The 26,242-nt window shown below is 34.7% G+C and overlaps 3 protein-coding genes across 4 annotated transcripts; all 3 read right to left on the bottom strand.

Moving 5' to 3' along the window:
- Window positions 1-5,569: 5,569 nt before the first annotated feature.
- On the bottom strand, window positions 5,570-6,232 carry LOC140047531 (uncharacterized). The gene has a single exon (XM_072092573.1). It carries the CDS (start codon window positions 6,230-6,232, stop codon window positions 5,570-5,572), a length of 663 nt encoding a protein of 220 aa, XP_071948674.1.
- A 727-nt stretch (window positions 6,233-6,959) lies between these two features.
- On the bottom strand, window positions 6,960-7,469 carry LOC140047530 (uncharacterized). The gene has a single exon (XM_072092572.1). The coding sequence runs from the start codon at window positions 7,467-7,469 to the stop codon at window positions 6,960-6,962; it is 510 nt and encodes a 169-aa protein (XP_071948673.1).
- Window positions 7,470-15,502: 8,033 nt separating this feature from the next.
- On the bottom strand, window positions 15,503-25,993 carry LOC140046520 (multivesicular body subunit 12B-like). Of its 2 annotated transcripts, none has more exons than XM_072091190.1 (9): window positions 25,866-25,993; window positions 23,690-23,842; window positions 23,179-23,283; window positions 22,266-22,362; window positions 21,724-21,853; window positions 21,140-21,253; window positions 20,154-20,233; window positions 18,765-18,826; window positions 15,503-17,720 (listed from the first exon to the last, which is right to left on the bottom strand). In XM_072091190.1, exons 2-9 carry the CDS (start codon window positions 23,777-23,779, stop codon window positions 17,613-17,615), a joined length of 786 nt encoding a protein of 261 aa, XP_071947291.1. In that variant the 5' UTR covers window positions 23,780-23,842; window positions 25,866-25,993; the 3' UTR covers window positions 15,503-17,612. The 2 variants fall into 2 exon arrangements, with proteins under 2 accessions (XP_071947291.1, XP_071947292.1); XM_072091191.1 differs by lacking the exon at window positions 25,866-25,993 and adding an exon at window positions 25,199-25,823.
- Between the last annotated feature and the right edge of the window lie 249 nt (window positions 25,994-26,242).

Below are 26,242 nucleotides of genomic sequence, written 5' to 3'. Positions count from 1 at the left end.
AATTAACAGTTACACGCGGCCTTTTCGTGCAAGGACTATATAATGTGACTACCGAAATGCCATTGTCCGAAATTCTACCAGAATTTGCCATTGTCCGAAATTCTACCAGAAAGCGTGCTTTCGAGAATTACATTTTGTCATCGACTCCATTCTATCATAATTGATCCATTCATTTTAAGGACTGTATTTTATATATCTGGTCAGCTGGTTTCACACTTTCTACGATTCAAGTAAATTATAGGCCTACTGTATATAAAAGAAATAGATTCATTTCCTGTCAAATTTGATTAAAAGTTTCAAACGAACTATAACCAGAGAAAAGTAAAATTATTACAATCTTCCCTGCTGTAACCATGAACTTATCTAATGTATAGGTCCATATAACGTTCGATTATATGATAATTTTTAAAATACGCAGATTGTCAGTAATCTATTCTATGTTGTGTCTTTCAATCTCGGATTTTCGTTCCAAATTTCCCGGCGATATGATCATGAGATTCTTATAGGCCTAAATACCTAGCAGGCCCACCGTACTTGTAACTTGTGTTATTATTACTACTGAATATGGACAGTGTATCTATCTTTCAAAAATAAAATAACCCCGTACTGAACGGGCCAAGTTTACTTTGTGATTGTTCCAATCACATTAAATGGAATAGGCCTGAAGAGATTTATTTATACATTTTATCACTCTGAATGCCAGACAAATCGATGTACTTCCACAATGAAATAATAATAATAGGCCGCAAACTGTAATAATAATAATTACAGTGTAAACACATAATGTAATGTTAAATAACTCACCGTAGGTCCAAGAGGTTCATGGACACATGTTTGCTACAATAATCGATCGTCATACAATGAACTGCTAAACTTAACATTCAGTCTCTGACAAAGATCATGGAGTAAGATTAACCCAAATTCCCAATGGACAGTTTAGACTTCGATTTCGAAAATATTCTTGTATTATAACAACAGTGACACAATCTTCTATCTGCGGCCTACTATGAAGCCTGATAGCAACAATGGAACTAAATTGCTCTTGTGTTTGATTATACTGTAATACCGATCGCGACGGTTGCCAAAGTGAAGTTTTTACTCGGTGATAAAATAGATAGTAGCCAAGGCTTAAAGTCTATTGAACTCGTTCAGTCTGCCGTAACGAGCGCCATCTGCGGTATAACAATAGAGTCAAACCAATGAGGCTAAATAGGCACGATATAGACTGCAAACTTGAAATGTATGATCATAATAATAATATTTTACTATAAATGATTTTATAATAATGTTGTATATGCATGTTTCATTTTATGTTATAAAAGCAATTCCGTTTTCCATCTGGTATAGGTACATTCACACTTGTTCTCTTTCACGGAACGGAAAGTCATAATAATACAGTAAATATACAGAATTTAACGGCGCGCCTTCCGTTTGGTGAACCGCAACAAGTGTGTTTTTACAGCTTTATCCAAGAATGACACACGGATGCGTGTATTTACGTCTGAATTAAATTTGTTGGGTTACATAATTCTTCCAGACCAGCATCATTGTTTGCTGGCAGTATAAAAGAGGTATAACCAAAAGTATTTAAAGAGTAATAAAGTACGTATGTCTAAGTTTCAATGTTAATATAATATTATCAGATAATCACAATCACGTATAAACTAAGATATTGACAAGTATTTGAAACTAGCCACATAGGGGAATCCCCTATATTTTTAGGGAAAACATTGTAATCTTTGAGTTTGTAGTGGTCAAGTTGTCAATAATAAGAAGATAAGATAAGATATTTTGTCCTTGATTCAACATAAGTGCCATATTTACGTGTGGGGAATTACAATGGTTGGAATGTAGGCCTATATGTCTTTTATGAGGGACCGGACAATAAATGATAAATTCATTGAATTAATTAGGTATATAATTAACTTGTTGACAAATATTGACAGTAATATAGCCAGCCCGTCCGCCTGGGAAATCCCCATCGAATGTAAAAAACATTGTAATCGCCGTTCGAGTTTATAGTGGTCAAGTTGATGATACCACTGGAGTATTTTGCCCTTGATTCAACATACAAGTGATAGTGGCATATTTACATGTTGGATTCAATGGTTGGAATGTATGTTTACTATGCTGATAGGCCTACAGGGACCGGACAGGATAAATCCATTGACTTGAATAATTATATGTATTGTATAAAGTTGTTGTAGTTAGTATAAATATTGACAGTTTGCTCATCCGCTTGGGAAATATCCGCGGAATTTTTAGTTTAGTTGAGTCAATAACTAATTGAGATAGTGACTTCTGTATAGTATGCCAACAGTACTCTGAACCATAGTGGCCAAATCTAGCATATTAATTATGCTATCTGGCATAATTTTTACCCATCTGGCATTTATGCTAGGCATAATTTTAGAAAATCTAGCATAATTTTACAGCATATTTACCACGATTTGGCATATTATCTGGCATAATAAAAAAACAAAACTAGCATAATTTGTACTAAATCTAGCATAATTTAGCCGAAAACCCGAATACCTTTTTTTTTTGCTTCTGACTTTTGTGGTACATAAAACATAAACATACATCGCCCTCAGACACGTTGTTTTTGTGCTATTTTGGCCGTATTTGTGTCTCATTTCAACCGCTGACCACACTGCTCTGAACGACCCAGAAAACAGCAGACTAATACAATAATATGAGGATTTTTATATGCGATTTTACACACTGTTTCTTTTATTATCGGGAAAGTACAGCATTTGTCGATGTAACATTCGTCCTTCATCTCTACCGTCCCTAACTAAACTATTATTGCATTTAGGTTCCTGTGTTGTAAACATTATGAATTTTGAAAGATATGAAAAATAATTAAATTATCATTTAAAAAGAAATAAAAAAATTAAAACACCATAAAAAATATTAAAATATAATACTGTATAATTGTTAACTCTCCAAGGTAGGTCTATCTCATAATAAATATTTCCTCTTCCTATATGATTTCTGAAACAAACAAAAAACTTAATTATATTTTTCTATCATTTAATTTTGCTGAAAATTGTTGTAGAAGTCAAACTGTTATAAATTAGAACGTTCATTATAATTGATATATTAATTAACATATTAATTTACAAGTGCACACGTTTAAATGTAAATATTCTGGTAAAAGAGCCAGTACTAGGTACCCGAGTCGTAATAAAATTGTAATTGATCCTTAAAATATGTTGTTGCTAACATCATCTTAAAGATGATGATATAAATAACATAATCAATATACAGTATACCTTTTGGTTGATATAGTTGTACGGTACATTGTAATTCTTGTTCTTACCTAAAATGTTGAAAAATGTTTGCTAACATTATCTTCTTGGTAAGTTGTCGTAGTAGTGCCCTCCCCGATAAATATTAATGAAAAAGAAATAAATTCAGAGTTATCACTGTACACAAAGTGGCCCACTTGATTTGGAAAATCATTATATTTGTTAAATCAGTATTAAGGTTACACATAAAACTATATTTAAAGAAATAAATAATGTTAACTACTAAGCTAATATCTAATAATTATATTTAATTTATTAAAATAAATAAAAATTGTGATTGAATGTTTTGACCTGAAATCATCTGAGATACCAGTTGTGGCAGTTGTTTATGAAAAATAAAAACAAGACCATATAGATGGCTGCAGTCGCGTGCCCAACCTACCAACTGACCGAAATTGCTGAACATGTTTAAAAATGTTGAAATGTTTAAAAACATTTATATTTTTTTAATTTACACGTGCGTAGCCTGTCACTTTTTACGTGCTCGTTAACGTAATTTCGAGTTGAAAAGTAAGTAAAGAAAACAGAAATCGGGCGAAAAGAGTGCGTAATAACATTTAACGCGCAGTGCGCGCGCAAAAATATGCGCACTCATGGCAATTTTGTAAACGCTTAATTGCCTGAAACGTACTCTAATTATTTCATCGAAAAAAAAATTGAAAATTTTAAGAGCGCGTACGCATGCGTTACATGCGCTACGCATGTAATTGTATTGCCATATGATGATTTATGCTCTGGAATTTATGAGTACCAAATTTTATTTAATTGTGATTCATGGTTGTGAAGATATGATTACAAACGTGATTTCGTTAAATCGTGCGTAGACCGCGTAATTTTTTATTGCGCACCGTGAAAACATAACCACATCGATTCCTGGCCATATGGAATATACTGTGAAAAATTGACTTAGCTAGATTAAACTGATATCAAGATAAGGTCATATACAAGTTAGTGTTTACCGACCGACCAACCGACTGACATAGTGAGCTGTAAAGTTAAACTTACAAATATGTGGCGATCTACCTTAACTTAATCTAAATTATAAACAAGTATTTTTATCGTAAGTACAATACAGTAGTAATTTACCTTTAATGTATTAAAGGATTGTCTTGAATAATCATCGTGAATAGGCCTACTGTAGTTGTTGTTTCGTTGGCAACCTATAGAGAAAAACACATAACTAAGTAATAATCAAAGATCTTATATACTAGTATATAAGATCTTTGGTAATAATAAACAAATATAATAATTGGTTCAGTAAACGCGAGGGTGCTCTTTATGTTTCTCAATAGAATAACTATCATTTCTCATTATATGATTAAAGCCTGATTTCCATTCAAATCGCTACAGCGTTTCCATTAAAATCGCTACACCGTTTCCATTAAAATCGCTACACGCGCAGATGTCGCCGACGCAATCGGGAAGGCTCACCGATTCATCGCAGTCAAATCGGCAAAGTTCAACAACTCCCTGGTTCAACCATGTTCAACTTTGCCGATTTTGTCGGCGATGAATCGTAATAACAAAGAATATGAATTTTGATAAATAATCATCGTTTGCATTTTTATAGATATTTACAATAAAAGTTTTACCTTACCCACGCCTGAAGGTGGCGCACTTCTTCTAGTGAAAAGGAAATGCGCCACCTTCAGGCGTAGGCAAATAGTAACCCGGATGTGGTTTACACCGCCAACGGAACTGTTGTATCTTCTCCTTTTATTATCTTTGGTAATACTTGGTAATACGCGTACCAAAGAATATTTAGCACTCGCGTAGTAGATCCCCGATAAATTCTAGCGTTTCCATAGAATCGCTACGCTCTGTCGTGCGATTTTATGGCAACCAGGCTTATCATTATAGTGAACATCAAATCTACCTTTTAACTAAATATTTTTGTTAGTATTAATTCATTAACTTTATGAATTATACATTACTTAATAACAAAATTGTGTGTAGGCCTACTTACTTTAATGCAATACTTACCAATAGCAACATAACATTTTCGTTTTTAAAATATTGTTGTTAAATATTATTATGCGAGGTTTGGTCTGTTTTATAAAATTTATTATTAAATTTAAGTATCAAGACAAGAAACATATGTAGAGAAACAAACATTCATGAAAATATATTTTTTACTATTTTTTTTAAATATTACTATTATTCGATATTTAATGATTTTTATATTACTATATTAATACTGTATTACAGGTTTTATTGGTTATGTGTATTACTATTATAATAATTAAAAACTACGTTTAAATCAAACGCTCGTTAAAACCTCGGCATGTTGGATTTATCTTTTCATTTTCTATAATGGTTTTCAAGATGTTGATTACACAATCTAGAGATAATCGATCATCCGCATCGAATGCTGCACTCACCTCTCTAAGGTCAACCATCTCCCTGCTTCTAATTGATAATGCTAAAATCTTCATAACATGACCGACGGAATACACATCACCCTTGACTGAGTCGCAAGCACCATCAAGGTATTTTTCTGGTGCTACGTCTGGATAATCTTGGTGGAACTGTAGGCCCTCGTCTAGCGATGCAAACTTTATCTGCCTATTTCCTCTTGGGTACTGTTGGCTGCAGGCCATCCCGAAGTCTGTAAGCTTTGCTCTATACTTGGTTCCATTATGGTGGACAAGGATGTTTCTAAGCGCTACGTCATTGTGAAGCAGTCCTCTTTGGTGGATTGCATTGAGGGCGATGACAACTTCTAATGTCATAGACATACATTTAAGCGCACTTAAAGATGGCCGCCCAGTTTGCAATGTTGTACTGGACATGTTGTGAGTGTTTCCAATAAACTGCTGTACCATACAACATACTTGACCTTGACGAAAAACGCCAAAGACACGAGGAACAGAAGGCAGATCATCTAAGAACTCCATGACACGTGCTTCTACCACCATATTGTCTCATGTTTCATCAGGATTGCTGTAACTGTTCAAAAAAGCCGTCTTGACTGCGACGAGGTGTTGATGACCTGGAAAAAGATTGGATAATATCAGGTAAACACGACCAAAACTTCCCTGTCCAAGACGTACAGGATTACCAAGGTCGGAGACACTTCCGCTATCCAGTAACCTCACAGGCGGCAGCATTTCCGAAGGTTTTGATGTAGGATCATATTATTACGGACGGATGTTGGTGAAGTGGTGGTGGTGTTACTTGTCGATGAAGTCGAAGAACCATTTACGCTACTGGCAGATGATAATGCCCATTGTGATGACGAAGATGATGGCACACTACAAAAACGTTTCTTTTCTGATGGTATCTCACCGACTGATATTAATGTTGATGTTGGTAGTTTTAAAATGCAATGAGCTGGAGAAACGGTAGCTGATGACGACGACACGCTACGAACATGTTGTCTTCTTGGTGGGAGAATGACCTCTCCTCTGGGTGTTACTATCTGGCCAGGAGAATGTGCGAATGTCGATGACCGTGGCCACAAAGACGATTGTGATGATGATACTGATGATGATGACGAACTTAAGTTGCTATCCGTTGATTCATCACTTCTGATACAAAGATGAAGCACTGCTGTCCAAATCCTTCTAAATACTGATTTTCTTCTTGTTTGCTGGGGTGCATCTTGTTGAGATCTCGTCGTCGTCGTCGTCGTGGTCCTGTGAGTCATGACTGACCCTTTGTGCTCCTGCTTATGATGACATTCAACCCATCTCTATCCTGAGCATAGCGAGAAGCTGTGCACACATCCAATCCTGTGATCTCTCTAATACCATCAGCCCATCTTATCTTCTGTCTACCACGTTTTCGCTTGCCTTCTACATGACCTTGTGCAATTATCTTTTCCATGTTGTCACCTTCTCTCCTGGCAATGTGACCAAAGTACTGAAGTTTGATCTTATCAACCTTCTGGCATAGGTTGACTCTGCATCCAATCTGGTTGTTAACAAATTCATTTGACTTATGCTCCTTCCACGATATCCTCAACAATCTCCTCCAACACCACATTTCAAAAGCTTTGATCTTCTTTCTATCTGCAGCTCCAAGAGCCCATGTCTCAGATCCATAAGTGGCAATCGGAAATACCAATGCATTCATGATATGAATCTTTGTGTTTCTTGAGATCCCTCTATCCTTCCAAATGTTGGTAAGACCTATTGTGGATGTTCTAGCCATAGCGAGACGACGTTTTATTTCCTCTGAGCTTCCTCCAGTGTCAACAATCAGGGAGCCAAGAAAGTTGAAGGTGTTGACTACTTCTATGTCCTCTCCATCTGCTTGAATTCATTCCTCCTTCCACTTATCATTACTTTCGTCTTCTTGACATTGAGGTTAAGACCATATTCCTCACTGGATTGCTTTGCTCTTTCAGATCTTGGAGCTCTGTCGCAGTTCTTGCAAGTAAGGTTGTGTCATCTGCATATCTCTAGGTTTTTTTTTTAGGTTAGGCCTAGTTTGGCTGCTAAATAAGGCCTAGACTAGGCCTACCTATGCCTAGTAATAAATAAGCTTTACTAGCCTAGATACAGTCTTCTAGGCGCGCCTAGAATAGAGGCTAGGGCATTATCCTTAGTAGTAGTACGCTGTACGGCTGTACCTTTTTGCTAGACATGCCGGGGCGCGCCACCACCATCCATCATGCCTATTAGTATTATAGGCCTGCCTAGCTAGTAGTAGTAGGCCTAGTAGTAGGAGATAGGAGGTACTAGCCTATTATTAATAGAATTATTAATACTAGGCTATTAATTAGGGCCTAGACTAGAGGCCCTAGGCCTAGTGGGCCTAACCCTAACTAATAATAGATAGGCCTAGCTAGCCTACTACTTACTACTAGTAGGCAAGCAGGCTACCTAGCCTAGCCTATAGCTACTATTTTAGGGACTGGTCCAGAAGGAAGGGATGGCTAACATATTAATTAGGCCTCTACTACTAGGCCTACTAGGCTGGCTAACTTTAAACTAGGCTAGGCCTCGAATTTTTGCCTAGCAACACATTATGTGAATACTATATCAAAGAACTTCGAGTTGTTAATGAAGGCTTGTTTGACCATTCCAACATTATCTAGAACTTGTTTGAATAACGTGTTCGTATTTCTACCACGCGAAGAGCATTTGTCATCTTGGAAGAATATTCGTCATTCGATCATTATTGGATAAGAAGTTCTGAATCTGACGAATCCACACGACACTCAAGTCTTTTTCCATCAAACTTCTCCAATTTGTAGTACAATTTGAATACAACAGTAAAAATAATGTGGAAACAATAAGATGTGCAGCATAATGTCGTTGCTGGGTTTTGATGAATGTAAATAAATCAAATGTCTTACATATATTGTTTATGTCGATGTTGGTATAATACAGTTTATAACATTCATCATCTAAAGTGTTTTTTCGCCGATAACCATTACGGATCATTCGTCTTAAAAACGTACCCCAGGCGAATCAAGTTTATTTGATTGTACAATTGAATGTCAATCGACTTCGAATATATTAAGAAAATCAAACGAGTTTGGAGAAGAATATTGTGATTTAATAAAACATTCTTCTTTGACGAAAATTTGTTTTTGGCAGGTTCGATGCGACTATTAAATTCCCAGCAGTCTCCTGTGGTATTCTGGTCATGGACGATTTGAGAGCCAAGATAGCGAAACTTGTCAGTGTTTTGGATAGGTTTTCCATCAAGAGATCACTCTTGGGATAAACATCTTCTCCATATGTGAATTTACGATTGGTATTCATGGTTTCTGTTTTAGTCGCATTATTTTCAGTTTGAATTGTTTGAAAATGGAATCGATCAGGGAAAGTGATGATTTGAGAGAAGCAAACGAAAATAGATATAACACAATATCATCGGCGTAACCTGCCCAATCGAGTTGCGGTTGCGGTGTGCCAACAGTTGGTCAACGTTTAATAGTTGCACGTTCTTCGCGAGTAGTAAGTATTCGATATTTGAATTGAAATAAATCTAATCTCTGATTGGTTGCGTGATGCATGACATTCTCATTACAGTCAATATATACGGTAAATCAAACAATGGAGGTGATTCGGGACCTCCTTGACGAACACCAGCGGTTGTTGGTACGTTTCGTCCTTTAACATCTATTGTAGTGTTTTAGTAAAAATTTGAAGAATATCAATAAGGGTAGTGTTTTCGAGTTCTGGTGGTAAACGAAGGCGTATAGATGTCAAGAGCCAGCGGATCTAGCGATATCATAAAAAACGCGGCAGATAGATCGACAAAAAGAAGATATCCTGTCTCGTTGTTGATTGATCGTTCGTGATTTGCTGAAAACGTTTGGTCATAAAGGTGGCATCATTGGTGCCACGAATGGGGTGTAGTTGTTGAGACTTGAGAGTATCGGTGAGGTTGTAAGTTGTCTTGGGAGTATCGTCTGAACGTGTAGTTGTCTCTGGAATCGTCTGAGAATACGTGTAGGCCTAGTTGTCTTGGGAGTATCATCTGAGTATACGTGTAGTTATTAATGTGGGGATACGTACGTTTACGGTAGTTGTCTTGGGAGTATCGTCTGAGGGTGTAGTTATTAATGTTTGGGGCGTATCGTCTCCCGAAGGTACGTGTAGGCCTACTTGTTGGGAGTATTTTCTAGGGTAAGTTTTCTGGGAGTAGGCCTATCTTCTGCTATATTTGTCTTCGGAGTACCATGGATTAATTAATCCATATGGGAGTGTTTAGTTGTCTTGGAAGATCGTCTGAGGGTATTTATTTTTTTATTTTAACCACATCCAACAACGAAAAATTACAGGATGCCTTAAAACTCTTAAGATATAAATATAAAATTAAAAGCACATAAAAATACAAAACAGGAAACATACAAATTAGCAAACTTAAATCGATTTTTAAAAAAACTTTAGACTTAAATTTGGACAAAGTGTCAACAAAATATCGATAGTCTTATCGTTAATAGATATGGAATTAAAAAGCTTTGATAATCTTTGAATGAAACCATTTTTGGTTACGTTGACTCGACAACGGGCTAGGGAAAATAAGTCGGTGTTGCGAGAGTTTGGTCGATTAATTTTGAGAGAAAAAAATGACAAAATATTACATTTAAAAAGGGAGTTGAAGAATTTAAAAAGAAAAACCGAGTATAAAGCGGAGGAAAATGAATTAAAGGACCAGGATTGTTATGGTTAATAAAGTAAATAAATTTGGATTGAACCCGTTCGATACGATTTGATTGGGAGATCGAAATGGAATTGTAAATTGTTGAGGAAAAGTCAAAAATAGGTCGGCCAAGAAAGACATAAAGTTTAAGTAACACTGTCGATATTTTTTATTATGACGCCAAAGCATACCTAACATTCTATTACTCTTAGCAACAATATGATAAACATGTTTAGTAATCAATCAATATAAATGCCAAGATCCTTTTTGAAAGTTAACCCTATCAATAGAAAGTCCGTTAATAGTGTAATTAAAATTAATAATTTGTTTTTTAAGTGATAAAGTAAGAATCAGACATTTTCCATGTGTCAGACCAATTACATAGCCTAACAAGATCTTGCTGAATAAGAAGAGAATCAATAATAGTATTAACTATCCGATACAATTTAATATCCAAAATATACAAAAATGAGGCATTGCGAGTGAACACAAATTTCGGAAACATCGTTGACAAACAGAGAAGAGCAAAGGTCCCAATATGGAACCCTGCGGAACTCCGGATATAACGGGCAACCACGTAGATGTGCAACCATTAAAGTTAACACGTTGGAAACGATTGTCAAAATAGTTACGAATCCAAGATAAAAGAGGATCGCAAATGCCAAATTTTTAAGAAGAGGTTAAAATGGTTAAGAATTTGATCAGAAAAACAAACATTAATAGCAGAGTTGGATTTAAAAGTATGACTACTGTCGTCGTTCCACTGAAATTCGGGTAGGTTAAAATCACCGACTAAGCACAATTAAGCCTTAGAGGATTCATATATAAGCTTGAGAGATTAATGAAGAAGCTCCATATAGGGCAGTCCAACAATACACGTTTTTCTATTTGAAGCCTTTAGTTCAATGCAATCCACATAGTTTCACTGCCAGTAATTTCGTATTGAACCAGTCTGGTTGACTTAAACCGATTGCTAACAAGAATCAAACGTCCTCCAACCTCGCTTATTTATACGATCCAAACGGTATAACTTGTAACCCGGGAAGCTAAGTTCACCGTCGTTAACGTAGATATTAAGCCATGTTTCACATAAGGTATATTTTGGAGAGTATCGTCTAAAGGTGAGGTTGTACAAAGGTGTAATACTAATTTGTTTGGGAGTATCGTCCTAGGGTCACGTGTATTGGTGTCTTGGAAGTATGTATGCCTATTAAGGGTGTTGTCTTACTCTTAGGAGTATTCTCTAGTGGGGTTTAGTTGTTGAGAGTATCGATGAGGTTGTATTTGTCTTTGAAATACCGTCTGATGATACGTGTAGTTGTCTTCTTTGGTATCGTCTGAGGATACATGTAGTTGTCTTGGGAGTATCGTCTGAGGATACGTGTAGTTTTCTTGAGAGTATCGGCTGAGGATCCGTGTAGTTGTCTTGAGAGTATCGTCTGAGGATACTGGTAGTTGTCTGGGGAGTATTGTCTGAGGATACGTGTAGTTTTCTTGAGAGTATTGTCTGAGGATACGTGTAGTTTTCTTGAGAGTATCGTCTGAGGATACGTGTAGTTGATTTGAGAGTATCGTCTGAGGATACGTGTAGTTGTCTTGGGAGTCTGAGGATATTGGTAGTTGTCTGGAAAGTATTGTCTGAGGATACGTGTAGTTGTCTTGAGAGTAATAATAATAATAATTTATTTGGAGATTACACTTTTACAACAGTGGCACTCGACCAAATGGAAGGTGCATCCAAGAGAAATATACAAAAAAAAAAAAAAAAACATGATATAGAAAATAACAATTACAATAAAAAGTCGACGTAGGTCAACATGTCAAAACAATTCAACTACAGTAACTACAATACCATTGAACTGACACCTAAAAATACAAAATTACAAGAAATAAACATATAGAATAGGTAGGAACTGTACAATATAAAATGAATTGGGCAACAACAATGTAGACCTAACACTATAATGAGATAGATATCAATCATTTAGTGAGATAGATATCAATCATTTAGTTTGATTGATATGAACATTACTCGCCTAGAACAATACATCTGTGTGCCCAAGCTCTTTTAACATAGTGCTTACAGTAACAATCAAAGATATTTGATATGGAATCGACGTCATACATATAATGATAGTAGTTATCAGTTCCACCTAATACAAGATTTAATTTGGTGTTCAGGTCACCAGAGATAAAATTTTCCCATACATCTAAATGATTGATATCGATTAACATATATTCTAATTTGGTATATTCTTCAATCCTTATGCCATTGAGTTGGTTACATGTGAATAGAAAATGTTGAATGTCTTCTAAACCATTCTTACACATTTTACAGATACCATCATATTCAGGAAGCCACTTACAACTCCTGTGACCTAAAGGAAGGGTGTTAGAACGTAGTTTGAATTTGAGGCTAGATCCTAGAAAGTCTGTACAATCCAATAAATATTTTTCAAGGCACGGATTAGACTTAATAAGAGAGTATGTCTGAAGTGACGATTTTCTTAGCATTTCACTTTTCCAAAATGCAATGTTTGTGTTATGCATCAACTCTTTAAATCTCTTAACCCAATGACTATCAGGGTCATTGCCAAGGTAGGAAGTTTCGAAAATTGAGTCAATGTCCATATTAATAGACGCACACGTCTTAGCAAAACTGGGAATCAGTTTATAGCGTGGTCTACATTTGTAGTTGAACTTAGACACGTATTAAGCATAAAGTTAGGCCAACGGTGTTTATCCATGTTCATTACATAATTAATAAATTTGGCTCTAGATATATCTTGAATAACTTTAATTGGAACCCACCCTAAATCCCCATACAAGGCCTCTTTAGGTGTATTTCTACTAGCTTTTAAGATGTACCGCGCCATTTGTAATTGAAGTGACTCAATTTTATCAATATCTTTCCTGCTTTGGCTAACCCACACTGAACAAGCATAATTTATTGTAGGAAGAGCAATTGTTTTCCATAGAATGTCACCATAGAAAATTCTACTAAAATTATCAAATCGGTCTATAATTGACTTAATATAAGCAATGACTCTATTGCCTTTATTGATGATTATCGTCTGATGATACGTGTAGTTGTCTTGAGAGTATCGTCTGAGGATACGTGTAGTTGATTTGAGAGTATCGTCTGAGGATACGTGTAGTTGTCTTGGGAGTATTGTCTGAGGATATGTGTAGTTGTCTTAAGAGTATCGTCTGAGGAGACGTGTAGTTGTCTTGGAAGTATCGTCTGAGGATACGTGTAGTTGACTTGAGAGTATCGTCTGAGGATACGTGTAGTTGTCTTGAGAGTATCGTCTGAGGATACGTTTAGTTGTCTTGGGAGTATCGTCTGAGGATACGTGTAGTTGTCTTGGGAGTATCGTCTGAGGATACGTGTAGTTGTCTTGGGAGGGAGTATCATTTGAAGATAAGTGTATTGTCTTGGGAGTATCGTCTGAGGATACGTGTAGTTGTCTTGCAAGTATCGTCTGAGGATGATACGTGTATTTCTTGGGAGATCGCATGAAGATACGTGATATAGTTGTTTTCCTTGGAATCGTCTGAGGATAGTCTACTTGTAGTTCATGTCTTGGGAGTATCGTCTAAGAATACGTGTAGTATTGCTTCATGGAAGTACAGTATTATCGTCTGAGGGTTGCCTTGGCCGGAGTATCGTCTAGACGGTGTTTGTTTGTCTTGGGAGTATCGTTTGAGGGTACATGACATTGTAGTTGTCTTGGGAGTCTGCCTTAGGAGTCGTCCGAGTGTTCATGCCTTGGTCGGAAATATCGTCTAGGGTGTGATAGTTGTCTTTACGGAAGTATCGTCTGAGGGTACGTGATGTCGTCTTTGAGAATATCGTCCGAGTGTGTGGTGGTCTTTGAAATATTGTCTGAGGATGTAGTTGTTTGGTGAGTATCATCTAGGGTAGTTATATCCAGAGAATATCGTCTAGGGTATTGTATAAATGGTCTAGTTATCTGGATGGGGACGTATCTGAGATTGCAGTCGTCTTCGGAGTATCATCTTACAGTGTAGCTAGTTACGTCTCTGGTATAGTTATCGATAGAAAATCGTTTATTTAGAATATTATTTATATATCTCTCTCTCTCTCTCTCGAAGTGCCATATCATGAGACTAGGAGGCGATCATGTTGTGCCACAATTCTCTGTCTATTGACATGTTCAGCAACTCCACTTCTTTGGTATTCTCGCCTCTATTCCGAATCCATTTAGCTATGCTGCCCAACCAAGTAACTCTTTTTCTCCCCCTTCGTCCTTCTATCTTTCCAGTTAATGCCAAGTTCTCCAGACCTCCCTTCCTCAACACATGTCCCATGAATCTCATCTGTCTAATCCTAATATCCTTCAGTAGTTTCCTGCACACTCCAGCTCTTATCAATACATCTTCAATACTAACTCTATCTGTCCATGGAATTCTCATCATTCTCCTTAGAAACCACATCTCACAGCTTTCATACATCATACATATTTTTAAAAACAGATCGATACATAAATAACAGTCAAATGATAAAACATCAGGAAAAACAAAGGAGAAATAATTATATGAAGATGAATAGATTCAGGACAACCCAATTAGTTTCCATTGGGAGTCCAAATTTTGTATTGAGAGCCGTGTCATCTAGTTAGGATGTATACTAGTAGTTTTCTGGGAGTATACTGTAGACGACGGGTGTAATCCAGGAAGTATCGCGTTATTCTAATTGTATAACCTTTTACCTAAATTACAGTTAGGCCTATAGCATAGAAAATTGATGACGTTAGGGAGAACATTAATGACGTTAGAGAAAATTAATATAGAACAATTAGAATTGTATCAAAGCTCTGTCTACACTTTCAAACTAGTTTGACAAAAAAAAGTAATGTGGCCAATTATGGTAGTAATATGCCCAAATATAGTAGTGCTATGACATCACCATGTCCATATATGGGCACATCACATTTTCTTGTCCCATAAAATTTGATAATGTAGACAGAGCTTTAACAGTAGGAAATAAGGGTATGTATAAACTTAGCATTTTCTTTTTACGCTTAGAAATTTAAATGAGCGATATCATCAGTCCTGGATATCATTTGCCATTAGGCCAAATTAAATTTTAATATTGTCATCCGGAATAACATACATAGGTATTTGAAAAAATAATAACATTCAAATTCAGCCTTAACGTAAAAACAAACAAATTCAGGGACGTTCCTCTGATTAGGGGTGATTAGGGTTTGGCTGGAGTAAACATATATTGCTCCCTCGTTCATTTCATTGGAACGTTGTCTTGAAAGAAGGGGTCTTACGTACGGTAACGCTGTACATCAATCAAACCCATAGGTTTTTTGATGGTACACAAATTACAACTCAAATTGAACCCGAAACTAATAAATAAGTCAGATTTCTATTTACAGTTTTCAGTTTAGTTAACAACGATCCTATTAAACAATTCTTTTGAAAATACTGTAAAGTAAACCGTATAGGTCCATTAATAAATTATTAAATAAATGCACTCATTATAATCTATTTTTATATATATTACAACAATTTTTTGTTAAAAAGTTATGTTGTTAATGATGATTTTACAGTTGAACCCCTATTAGGAGACACCTTCGGGACCCAGCAAAATGCTGCAAAGATAAAACATACATTGCCCCTCATTCGTTTCACGAGAAAGAGTACACTTATATAATTTCCAAAAAAAGAGAGGTTTTTCTACTACTATTTGTATATCTAATTGCCAAGGCAATAGATGCATTTAAACGGTCCTATCAAGTTAGGTAGGCCTATATGCCCACATATTTACATTTGGATTAACATAATTATGTACTGTAGATTAGTTGAAGGTTATATAGCCGAAATTCGGCACATGGTGGCACAATCTATCTTGACTATTACCAAACTAATGTTTAAATAGTGCATTCCTGAGTACATAATTATAATTATATATATAATTGACTACACTACGCTTTTGGTTTATGTAAATTTACAGTGTGTATACAGTGCATGGGACCTACCAACAAACTTAAATAGTTTGGTGAATTATACATATTGATAGTAAACTGAATTTTCTCAGCCTACATATGGTAATATCAAAAACTAAACAAGGAGTTATCCGCCAAGGTGCGGATAACTAAGTATTGAGAATATAGATTTAAGCTTAATGTGACAACAAAATGTGCTGTATCCATATGTAAATATGATGATGTCACATCAATACCATATTTGGGAATATCACCACCATATTTGGCACAACATAAAAAAAGATTATTATTTACATACAATGGAACAACACTGGAAAACATATTTTGATAAAGTTTCGACAAGTTTAAAATGCAAAATAGCACATTCCAAGTACAATTCCATTAATAAAGAAATACACCTTTCACATGTTCTTTCGGAGTTTACACACACTGGGGCGCACATCGAACAAAACGCCAGTATGTATCAACTTCTGAGATCTGCTAAGCAATATGAAAGGGTAAACAATTGTACCATCATGTCCAGTGGTCATCATATTAAACGTACAATGTCTACCAATCATAAAATTTGACAAAACCGGGTATTTCGGTGTAAAATGAATTACTGATCATTTGGTATTGATCAAATAAATTAATAATACAATAGCATTTCTCCTATACCTTCTTGTCAAACTGATTTTTTTAATATGCTATAAAGAAACTTGATGTTTATATTGATTGATTGAATATATATTTATACTGGGTAACCTCTTCAGTCAAAGACTGGTCTCCCAGAGGGCCCAGTTGGTGATCAGTGGCTGTAATGTACTAATACACCGGGGTAACCCCCTACTCGTCTCGAAAGATGTACTAGGTTCTTTAAAGTGCACACAAGCTAGATGTGTACACTGGACCTACGGTTTATAGTCCTTATCCGAGAAGACTCGTTCTACCACCAGAACCATGGAGTGAGTGAGCCTCGAACCCCTGCCGATGTTATGGCTACGTAATTACGGTTCCACTGTCTTAACCGCTCGGCCACTCACTCCCCTAATTTTATAGTTTATATATAAACTGAAACTGAAAACAAGAGTTACTTATATAAAATGTCCAGGCTTTCTATTGAGGCAATCAGCACTGTGAGTAGACAAGTGTAAAGAAGACACAGACTTAGCTTGTTAAAAAAGTTACAGACGCAATCCTGCCTTTTTGCAATCTAATTTTCAGATTGTTTCTAAGGATTTACAATTCTTCTCTCCGCAATTCTCTCTGTTTGGAAATCATATTTATATTTTTCTTCTATCTGTTCAGGTGTTAAGTACGGAATTTTCGGTACATAGTACTGTAAGAGAAAATTAATTGATTTTATATAACACCTATATAAATTCCTGTCATTTGATTGGACGAATGTGGGTCACATGGCGTGCAATAGTACGCACTATTCAACGATCGTTAAATAGTACTTTTTGAAACATTTTTGTGTACGAAAAAAAAACGTCTAGATGTTATATAAAACAAATAATGAATGTTTTGTATTCGTGTAATGGTACAAATAATGGCACTTGGTGAATGATGAAAGGTTATATCAACTCGGCTTTGCCTCGTTGATATAACCTTTCATCATTCACCTCGTGCCATTATTTGTACCATTGCACTCATAAACATTCATTATTTGTATAATAATCATCCTGGAATCTATCAATAATTATTCATTGATTCAATAAGACAGAAAAAATTCACACAACCTGTACAAGAAACTACTTTATGAGTCAAAATAATATTATCTAATTTCAAATACAAGGGGACACTTAATATTTAAAGTTCTAAAGCCTAAAGTTACAGATTCAAAGACTAAAGCCTGTAGATTTCTAGCTAGAAAATTAGAACCCTCAACTAGCACAGGAATAAACCAATTTATATCAGGGAATGAAAATAGTTGGTCTACACACAAATTTAAAAATTTCAGAAGAATTGAGCAAAAAGCTTTAAGTCTAATACTTTTTTCACAACTACATAAATTGTAAAAAAAACAGGTTTGATCTTACGATTTATTACACATTTTCATACACGCATATTCGAACCGTGAAAAATATTGGCAAACGAAAGCAAAGTTGCGAGCTATACGATTATTATGATTGGTCAGTTTAATACCATGGGCAATACACACATGCGCAGTAAAAACTCAGAACAAATGGATCCCTGTGAAATCTCGAAATTTTCCTCAAAATTGTCTTCACATTATGCAAACCTGGTTATTTTTTGCAGGTGTTAAAAGGGCACTAGTTTAACTTTACGTAGACACCGGCGACTGATTAGAATACTGTATAAATAAATAAATACTGTATAAATACTGTATAAATACTGTATAAATACTGTATAAACTTACACTAGACATTGAATTTAAACTTTTGAAAGTACTATTGATTTGAAATGTCACACCATCTAGAGCTGAAAAAAATCAAAGAAAATAGTTGCTTGTTATGGTAGGTATTGCATGATGTAGCTATAGAATAGTTGCTTGTTATTGTTATGGTAGGTATTGCATGATGTAGCTATAGAATAGTTGCTTGTTATGGTAGGTATTGCATGATGTAGCTATAGAATAGTTGCTTGTTATGGTAGGTATTGCATGATGTAGCTATAGAATAGTTGCTTGTTATGGTAAGTATTGCATGATGTAGCTATAGAATAGTTGCTTGTTATGGTAGGTATTGCATGATGTAGCTATAGAATAGTTGCTTGTTATGGTAGGTATTGCATGATGTAGCTATAGAATAGTTGCTTGTTATGGTAAGTATTGCATGATGTAGCTATAGAATAGTTGCTTGTTATGGTAGGTATTGCATGATGTAGCTATAGAATAGTTGCTTGTTATGGTAGGTATTGCATGATGTAGCTATAGAATAGTTGCTTGTTATGGTAGGTATTGCATGATGTAGCTATAGAATAGTTGCTTGTTATGGTAGGTATTGCATGATGTAGCTATAGAATAGTTGCTTGTTATGGTAGGTATTGCATGATGTAGCTATAGAATAGTTGCTTGTTATGGTAGGTATTGCATGATGTAGCTATAGAATAGTTGCTTGTTATGGTAGGTATTGCATGATGTAGCTATAGAATAGTTGCTTGTTATGGTAGGTATTGCATGATGTAGCTATAGAATAGTTGCTTGTTATGGTAGGCATTGCATGATGTAGCTATAGAATCATGCAAAGAGGAAATACAAATAATAATTAGAAAACTGAAAAGGAAAACATTGATTTATTTTTGACATCAAAACATGTAACATTCCTACTGTGTTTTATTTTATTTCCTTATTCTTATGGATCAAAAAAGATATACAGAAATTAAATATATAATCACAGTGACAAAATAAATGTATACAAATTTGGGAAACAAAATTTTATAAATGTAAAAGATTTGAAAAACTGTGGTTTTTAACATTTGGTTTTTATTTATTTATGCAAAATTGAGGAGAAATGAATTGAAAGAAAATATGTTTTTCATTAAAATACTAAATGTCAATGACAACTTTCCTGAACTCTGTTTCACTGCAAAAATACTGTAAGTTATCAATTTGGCTGCAAATATTTTTCTTTAAAAAATTATAATAAACAAAATAAAATAGAATTTTGAAATGCAGAGCTGTATTTTTTTTTAAACACCAAATTGACAAAAAAATTCCAAAATCTACTTAAATTGACTGCCTAATAAATACAGTAGTTGATTAAAGGGCTGAAAAACACTATATTTCTTCTTACATGAAAATACTTACGTTGATAATGTAACTGATGAGCTCTCATTGTTCCACTTCTAGTGATGGGTGCACTCTGGGTATTTGGCGTTAACTGTGTTCTGGTTAAAAGAAGTACGATAAATTTGGAAAACTTTGAAAAATGAGTTAACAATGTGAAGCCTTCTAAAGCACTCTCTACACTATCAAACTTTATGTGCTGTGACGTGCCCATATATAGACATGATAGTGTCATAATACTACCATATTTAGGCATATCACTACCATATGGGCACATCACACTTTTTTTGTCAAACTAGTTTGATAGTGTAGACAGATCTTTAGGCAGCACTACAGGGAATAATTTCGCCAGTGTAGCATAGCAAAAAGCTATACAAAACAACCTTTTTGCTACACATTTCTACAATTGTGTAGCAAAAAATACAATACAAAACATGTTTCTTGACTCAAAAATCAGTTTGATTAGCAATTTTGCTAAACAAAATTTTCAAATGAAATTTTTCCCTGCACTATATGTAGAAAGTTAAAGATCAATTTTGTGTTACATGTCATTTCCTGTTATGAGGATACTTTCTATGAAACAAACTAGGGGGAAATATAACGTTTTTTTTTTACTACAATCAACCTTTATCCAGGGCCCACTTGTTGTTTGAGGATGTTCCCTTCAGTGGGACCAGAGCAGGGCCCATAAAAAATATAATAGTACAATACTAGGCCCCTATTTATGAAACAGTAAGTGAAACAAGTTTATGTCAAGCGGCTGGGTCTGCCTTTTGATTTATCACAATTTCAGAAATGTTGACGCACAAAAGTCAGAATTAGAAGTTTACAGTATTTACAGAAAATCTGAATTTAAAAACAAGCATTCAAATATGCTGAAAAAAGTGTCGGAGGGCCCCTTAACGTTAAGGCACTGGTTCGCATAGAGTCTATATACCATAAATATAACAAGGCTGAAACCAAACATGTTGGTCACATGTTAGTGTGTTTGGTTGAATGTCTCTTACCTTGGGGCGGGTACAGGCCTAGGCCTAGGTGTTGGCTCGGGTACTGCTGTTAATATTGGTGCTGGTTTGGGTCCTGTTCCATACCTTATTGATAATGTTAAACCATTTATTTCTCTGTGAACAGCACAAATAAAAAAAAAATTAAATTTGGTTTTACAAAAATACAATGTCTCTATTTGAGATTGGAACTTGCGATATAATGTTTACAGAGAGTATCATACCATTAGACCACAGGGTCATATTACTGACCTTTTATCACCCAGTTTTCCCCACTGTATCTAGCATACTAATTTGTGTAGTAGGATAATTTGAAATTCATATATACATACATGTATGTAATATAGGATAGGATATTTTTAAAATTAGGGTAAAAAAAGTGTTCCTTTGATACCTGCTCACATACAGTACATAGTTAGTACAAAAGGGAGAATTGGAAGCTATTTTAAAAAATTGTTTTACAATATGAAGAACAATAATATTTTAACATTTTTACTCACCATGTGATTCTGCAATAGGATATTTTGTATTTTTACTTACCCCCTACCATGTGATTCTGCAATAGGATATTTTGTATTTTTACTTACCCCCTACCATGTGATTCTGCAATAGGATATTTTGTATTTTTAGTCAAGAACACTTCACAAATTGCTGGCCCTGATGTTACTCTATTAGCATATTGTACCATTATTTGCTTCTTTTTTAAACTTGGTTCAGCTGGTTAAAGAAAAATTGTTGAAAATAATATAATATAACAATAAATAATACTTGGTCAGATGTTTTGCCCTACTCTGACGTAAATAAATAATACTGTATAATTATAATCATGGACAGAAGAACACAATGACTGAATTGGTGGTGAAATCAAACAATTATCCAACCCATTTACCTATATGCTAAAGCACTGCTTCAAATCAAACTGGTTCACAAAAAAAGCCCCAGTATCAGGGGGATTACCACCTATGGGATAGGACAGTGATTAATTTACAGTACTATTCAATCAGGAGACTTTTTGTTTTGTTTCCATTGATTCCAGGCCCTCCAAAATGAAATAGTTTGTATAGTAGAACCCCTCCTTTGGGACACCCCTATTAAACAACAACACACTGACATTATCTAAAAGCCATACCTGTGTCTTTTGTTACATTCAGCGCTGTGTACCTCTCAGGCGTTTGTCCATTTTCTTTTATTATTGCTAAGTCTTTTAGCACCATAGTATTAGAGCCCTGAAAATACAAACATTTTTCAACCAATCCATCTTTTAAATTAAAATATTTAAAACCATTAACAACTATGAATGCATTAAGTTGTCATGACAATTCACAAAAGCCATCCTGGTCACTGGCCTAAGTTTGAGTGTGGCCACGTATGTAAATGAGATGGTTTTTATCAGCTGCCCTCGTGCAAAATTTGACCTGTTCATGAAACATCTTCATCTTTTATGTTTTTTTTCTTAAAGAAATACTGGAATTGATTGTCTAAAACAAGAATCTAGACACTTTTAAGCCAAGTGTATGTGTATGCGAATAGAGTTCTGTGGTAATGATGTCACGACAGTACTGTAGGTGGCGCTGCGTGGTTCCTAGCCAACCAAAAAATGCATTCAACCTGCCTGAGTGACTCCTAGTTCACCAATGGTTTGGAATAGGCTTATTGAAGTAGTCATTTTAAAACTTAATCATTTTCAATAAAAACAAACTAAAATTTCAAAAGATCACTAAACATTTGTTTTTTATTAATCTATTTATTCTTCAACTACAGTTTAAGTTAAAAAAAATCAAGCTAAGATACATAATTTGATAGAAACACAAATCTATAGTGGTTATTACAAAATCGCACTTTTGGTTGTGCTAGCGTCACACTGAAGAACTCTATAGAATCTAGTGATGGAAGGTGTGAGCTGAGATTAATCATAATGTATTTCCCTTAATTTCTAAATAATAATAGTTATGCTTTATTTTAATCCTGGAATTGGAAAGGTACAGTACAATACAGGGTTCATTTAGTCATCTTATGAGAAATTGAAATAAAATTGTTCTTACATCTGGTGTTGGTAGCTTCCTAGTGAAACATAAATATCTCTTTGTCTTTTTGAGGAAAGAATCTTTCCACAAGTCTGCATCTTGTCCATCTGTAGTTAAATCAATCTGAAGCAAAGAAATTACAAAGATAATATTAAAACTTATAAATAAAGCAACAGTAGAACTCTTTCCTGGTAAGACCTACTGTAAGAAGTGTCTCCTCCCCCAAGTGTTAGCCATTTAAAAGAAAGTGATCTAAAAAACAAATACCTGTACTGTACTACCAAAATCTCCAAAATTATAACAGTAAGGTTCTCCTACACCTATGGTATTAGTATTCATGATATTAAACATTTTAAACCCCAAAATATACATAAAATATATATTGGTTGGAGCAGCTTTTTCATATTCTCACAGATTTCCTTATCTTATTAAGAAAATACCATTCTTTCAGACTACGATATTCTCTGGTCAATAGAAACAGGCCCTAAGTCTGATACAAGGCTCTGTCATGATATGCTACACAACTTACCACCTGGTATCCCGATGGACAATATGATTTTTCTGAAACTATAAAAATGTCTGTGATTGGATAATCTGGTGGAAGAATTTTTTCAACCATGGTGTTGACCAATCAGCTTAACTGTATTATGTGGGTCTTCCTGCAATTTGTCTTTTTTTTTCACTGCCAAAAAAAAAAACCACACACTACATAGTTTATGTAAAAATAAATACTATATGGACCTATTGTGATAATTGTTTTTGTCTTTATATGGACCTATAATAATTTTTTCTTCTTCTTTAAATGGTTAAAAATGTGAAAAATAAGTCTAATCTAATAATTTAAGTGGCCCGCTATAAATACCAGAATGCGCAGATTGATATTTTCATATTGTGATGTGATGCACCTGTCACACCAAAATCAGTCCGGACCAAAATCGGTCCGGTGGACCAGTTTTGGCTGCCAAAATCAGTCCGGGGGACCATTTTTGGCTGCCAAAACCTTTCCGGCCTGGATAAAATCGGTCCGGGGAGTAGGACTGTTTTTGGCCGCCAAATATGGTCCGGTCTTACAAATATATGGTGCGCAAAATGAGTCATAATGTATAATATATCATTTTGAAAAAAGGGCCATGATTTTCATTATATTGAAAACTACAGGGTTTTATTTGTTATTTTAATATTATAAATTAAGTCTGTTTTTTTATTATCATTATTAATAGTAACGCATCAGTAATTAGTACTAATTGTTAGGCTTTTTGTGTACAATGTATTTCTGCCTGTTTTTAATCCATTTTGTTCTTTTGTTCGTTTCCTCATGTTAAAAACAATTTAATTTATTACTTATTTATGGTTAATATGGTCAATACAATTATTATAAAACAATTATCCCATATTGATTAGGCTGAGGAAGGAAAAGGGCCTCGATCATAAATAAAATCTCATACCCGTTCATGTGAGTGTGTGGCAGGCTGAAATATCAGTGAACACCTAAGTCATGTTTTTAGATAAAATACATTTATTTATCATATCTATCCGACAAGATAACTTACTTATATATATCATGGGATATTTTTCTAGCCATAAACAACTTAAACCAGCATCATAGGCCTAGTAATTCAATTAAAATCGGCAGAAGAAAAACCCGGACCGATTTTTGCAGTGGCGGACTGCTTTTGGCCACAAACTTTGGAGCCAAAACTGGTCCGGCCGGACCGATTTTGGCCCCGGACCATATTTGTCGTGAAACCCCAACACTTCGATCGTTTGTCAAAAGAATAAACAAATAAAAGAACCGAATTGTATTAACGGATTGTGCAAAAAAAGGAAAGACAATTAATTCAGCAACGAGACAAAGCCAGGCTAGGCCTCTAGCTACTCTAGCGTACAATGTCCGTATGTTACCACTCTTTACCAACTAGGCCTACAAAACTTAACCTATCTAAGATAGGCCTAGAGAAGTCTACGAGAGAGACGATACTTAGGTATTCCCTTTTCATCATAATTAACAATAGAACACACATTTAAGACAAGAAATTACCTGGTTTAATGTTTTTAAAGTTATATATATATCCATTACATCAACAATTGCCGGTATATAGTATCTATAAATTATCTCCCATCATATATCAAATTTAATTAAATTCTCTCACATTCGTAGTTTACAAACACTAGGTAACCAGTAATATGACTTTCAAATATTTTGTTCATGGGTGGATTATATACTAAGTGAGAGTGTACAGTATTTTTTTGTATAACAATTAAACAGGATGGATCAGTATGACTCACATCACTATTGTACAGTATTAATGATTCATCATTGTTCGTTGAAACTCAAACAATTCACACTTCACTTCATTCATTCAATTTCATTGACTGATTATATTATAACAAAATATCACACAATTAGTTTTACTTTTACACAATTATTGTTGTTACTGTGTAGCAAATACCATTTAAGCGTAATATACTGTGTACAGAAAATGCCAATTAAAAAAAAACTAGGCTAGGCCCTTCTTATTTTGGTTTTCTAGTATCTTGAGAGCATCTTTCCCGGCTTACACTACACAAGAGAGTTAGACTAACAACACAGTTTGTAAACATTGTCATTATTTAGAGGCCTAGCCTGGGCTAAATTGTTTAGGAATTTTGAATTAAAAATAACAATTTATTTAATATTTGTATTCTACTATAAATATATACCTTACCTAAAGTAACATTAGATAAAATGAAAAGTGCTATTTGTTTAGAGGTTTTGTCACTTTCATACAGCAATACAAATGACGACTACCTTTTTTAACAAGCACTTTTATTTTTTATAGTCATAGCCGGCAAGAAGAGAGAGCCAATCGTAAATGGGGGTTTCCCCGATTTTTTTTTACGTGGGCTTTATCAATTAACATTATTTTATTTGCAGCTGAAATTAACGTACGTGATATTTAAAAATATTTTTTTTACAAAATAAATAATATTTCGTGTGCTTTATAGTTTAATAAAAATATGAAAAGGTTAAGGAACTGAGAATAGATACTGGATTCTTTACTTACTTTTCAGCATTTTTAAGAGACTTCGAGTAAATAGATTA

Source organism: Antedon mediterranea, chromosome 4 (assembly GCF_964355755.1).
Source record: "Antedon mediterranea chromosome 4, ecAntMedi1.1, whole genome shotgun sequence".
Taxonomy (NCBI): Eukaryota; Metazoa; Echinodermata; class Crinoidea; order Comatulida; family Antedonidae; genus Antedon; species Antedon mediterranea.
Note: the sequence above shows the minus strand (reverse complement) of the source record. Positions and strands in the feature narration are given on the sequence as shown.

Excerpts from the sequence above, each read along its gene's own strand:
- LOC140046520 (XM_072091190.1), bottom strand. The coding sequence starts at position 23,779 with ATGGTTGAAAAAATTCTTCCACCAGATTATCCAATCACAGACATTTTT. Across the intron at positions 22,363-23,178 it reads GGAAGCTACCAACACCAGAT|GGCTCTAATACTATGGTGCT; the intron begins GTAAGAACAATT and ends TTGTATTTTCAG. Across the intron at positions 20,234-21,139 it reads AGGCCTGTACCCGCCCCAAG|AACACAGTTAACGCCAAATA; the intron begins GTAAGAGACATT and ends TCTTTTAACCAG.
- LOC140047531 (XM_072092573.1), bottom strand. The coding sequence starts at position 6,232 with ATGGTGGTAGAAGCACGTGTCATGGAGTTCTTAGATGATCTGCCTTCT.
- LOC140047530 (XM_072092572.1), bottom strand. The coding sequence starts at position 7,469 with ATGGCTAGAACATCCACAATAGGTCTTACCAACATTTGGAAGGATAGA.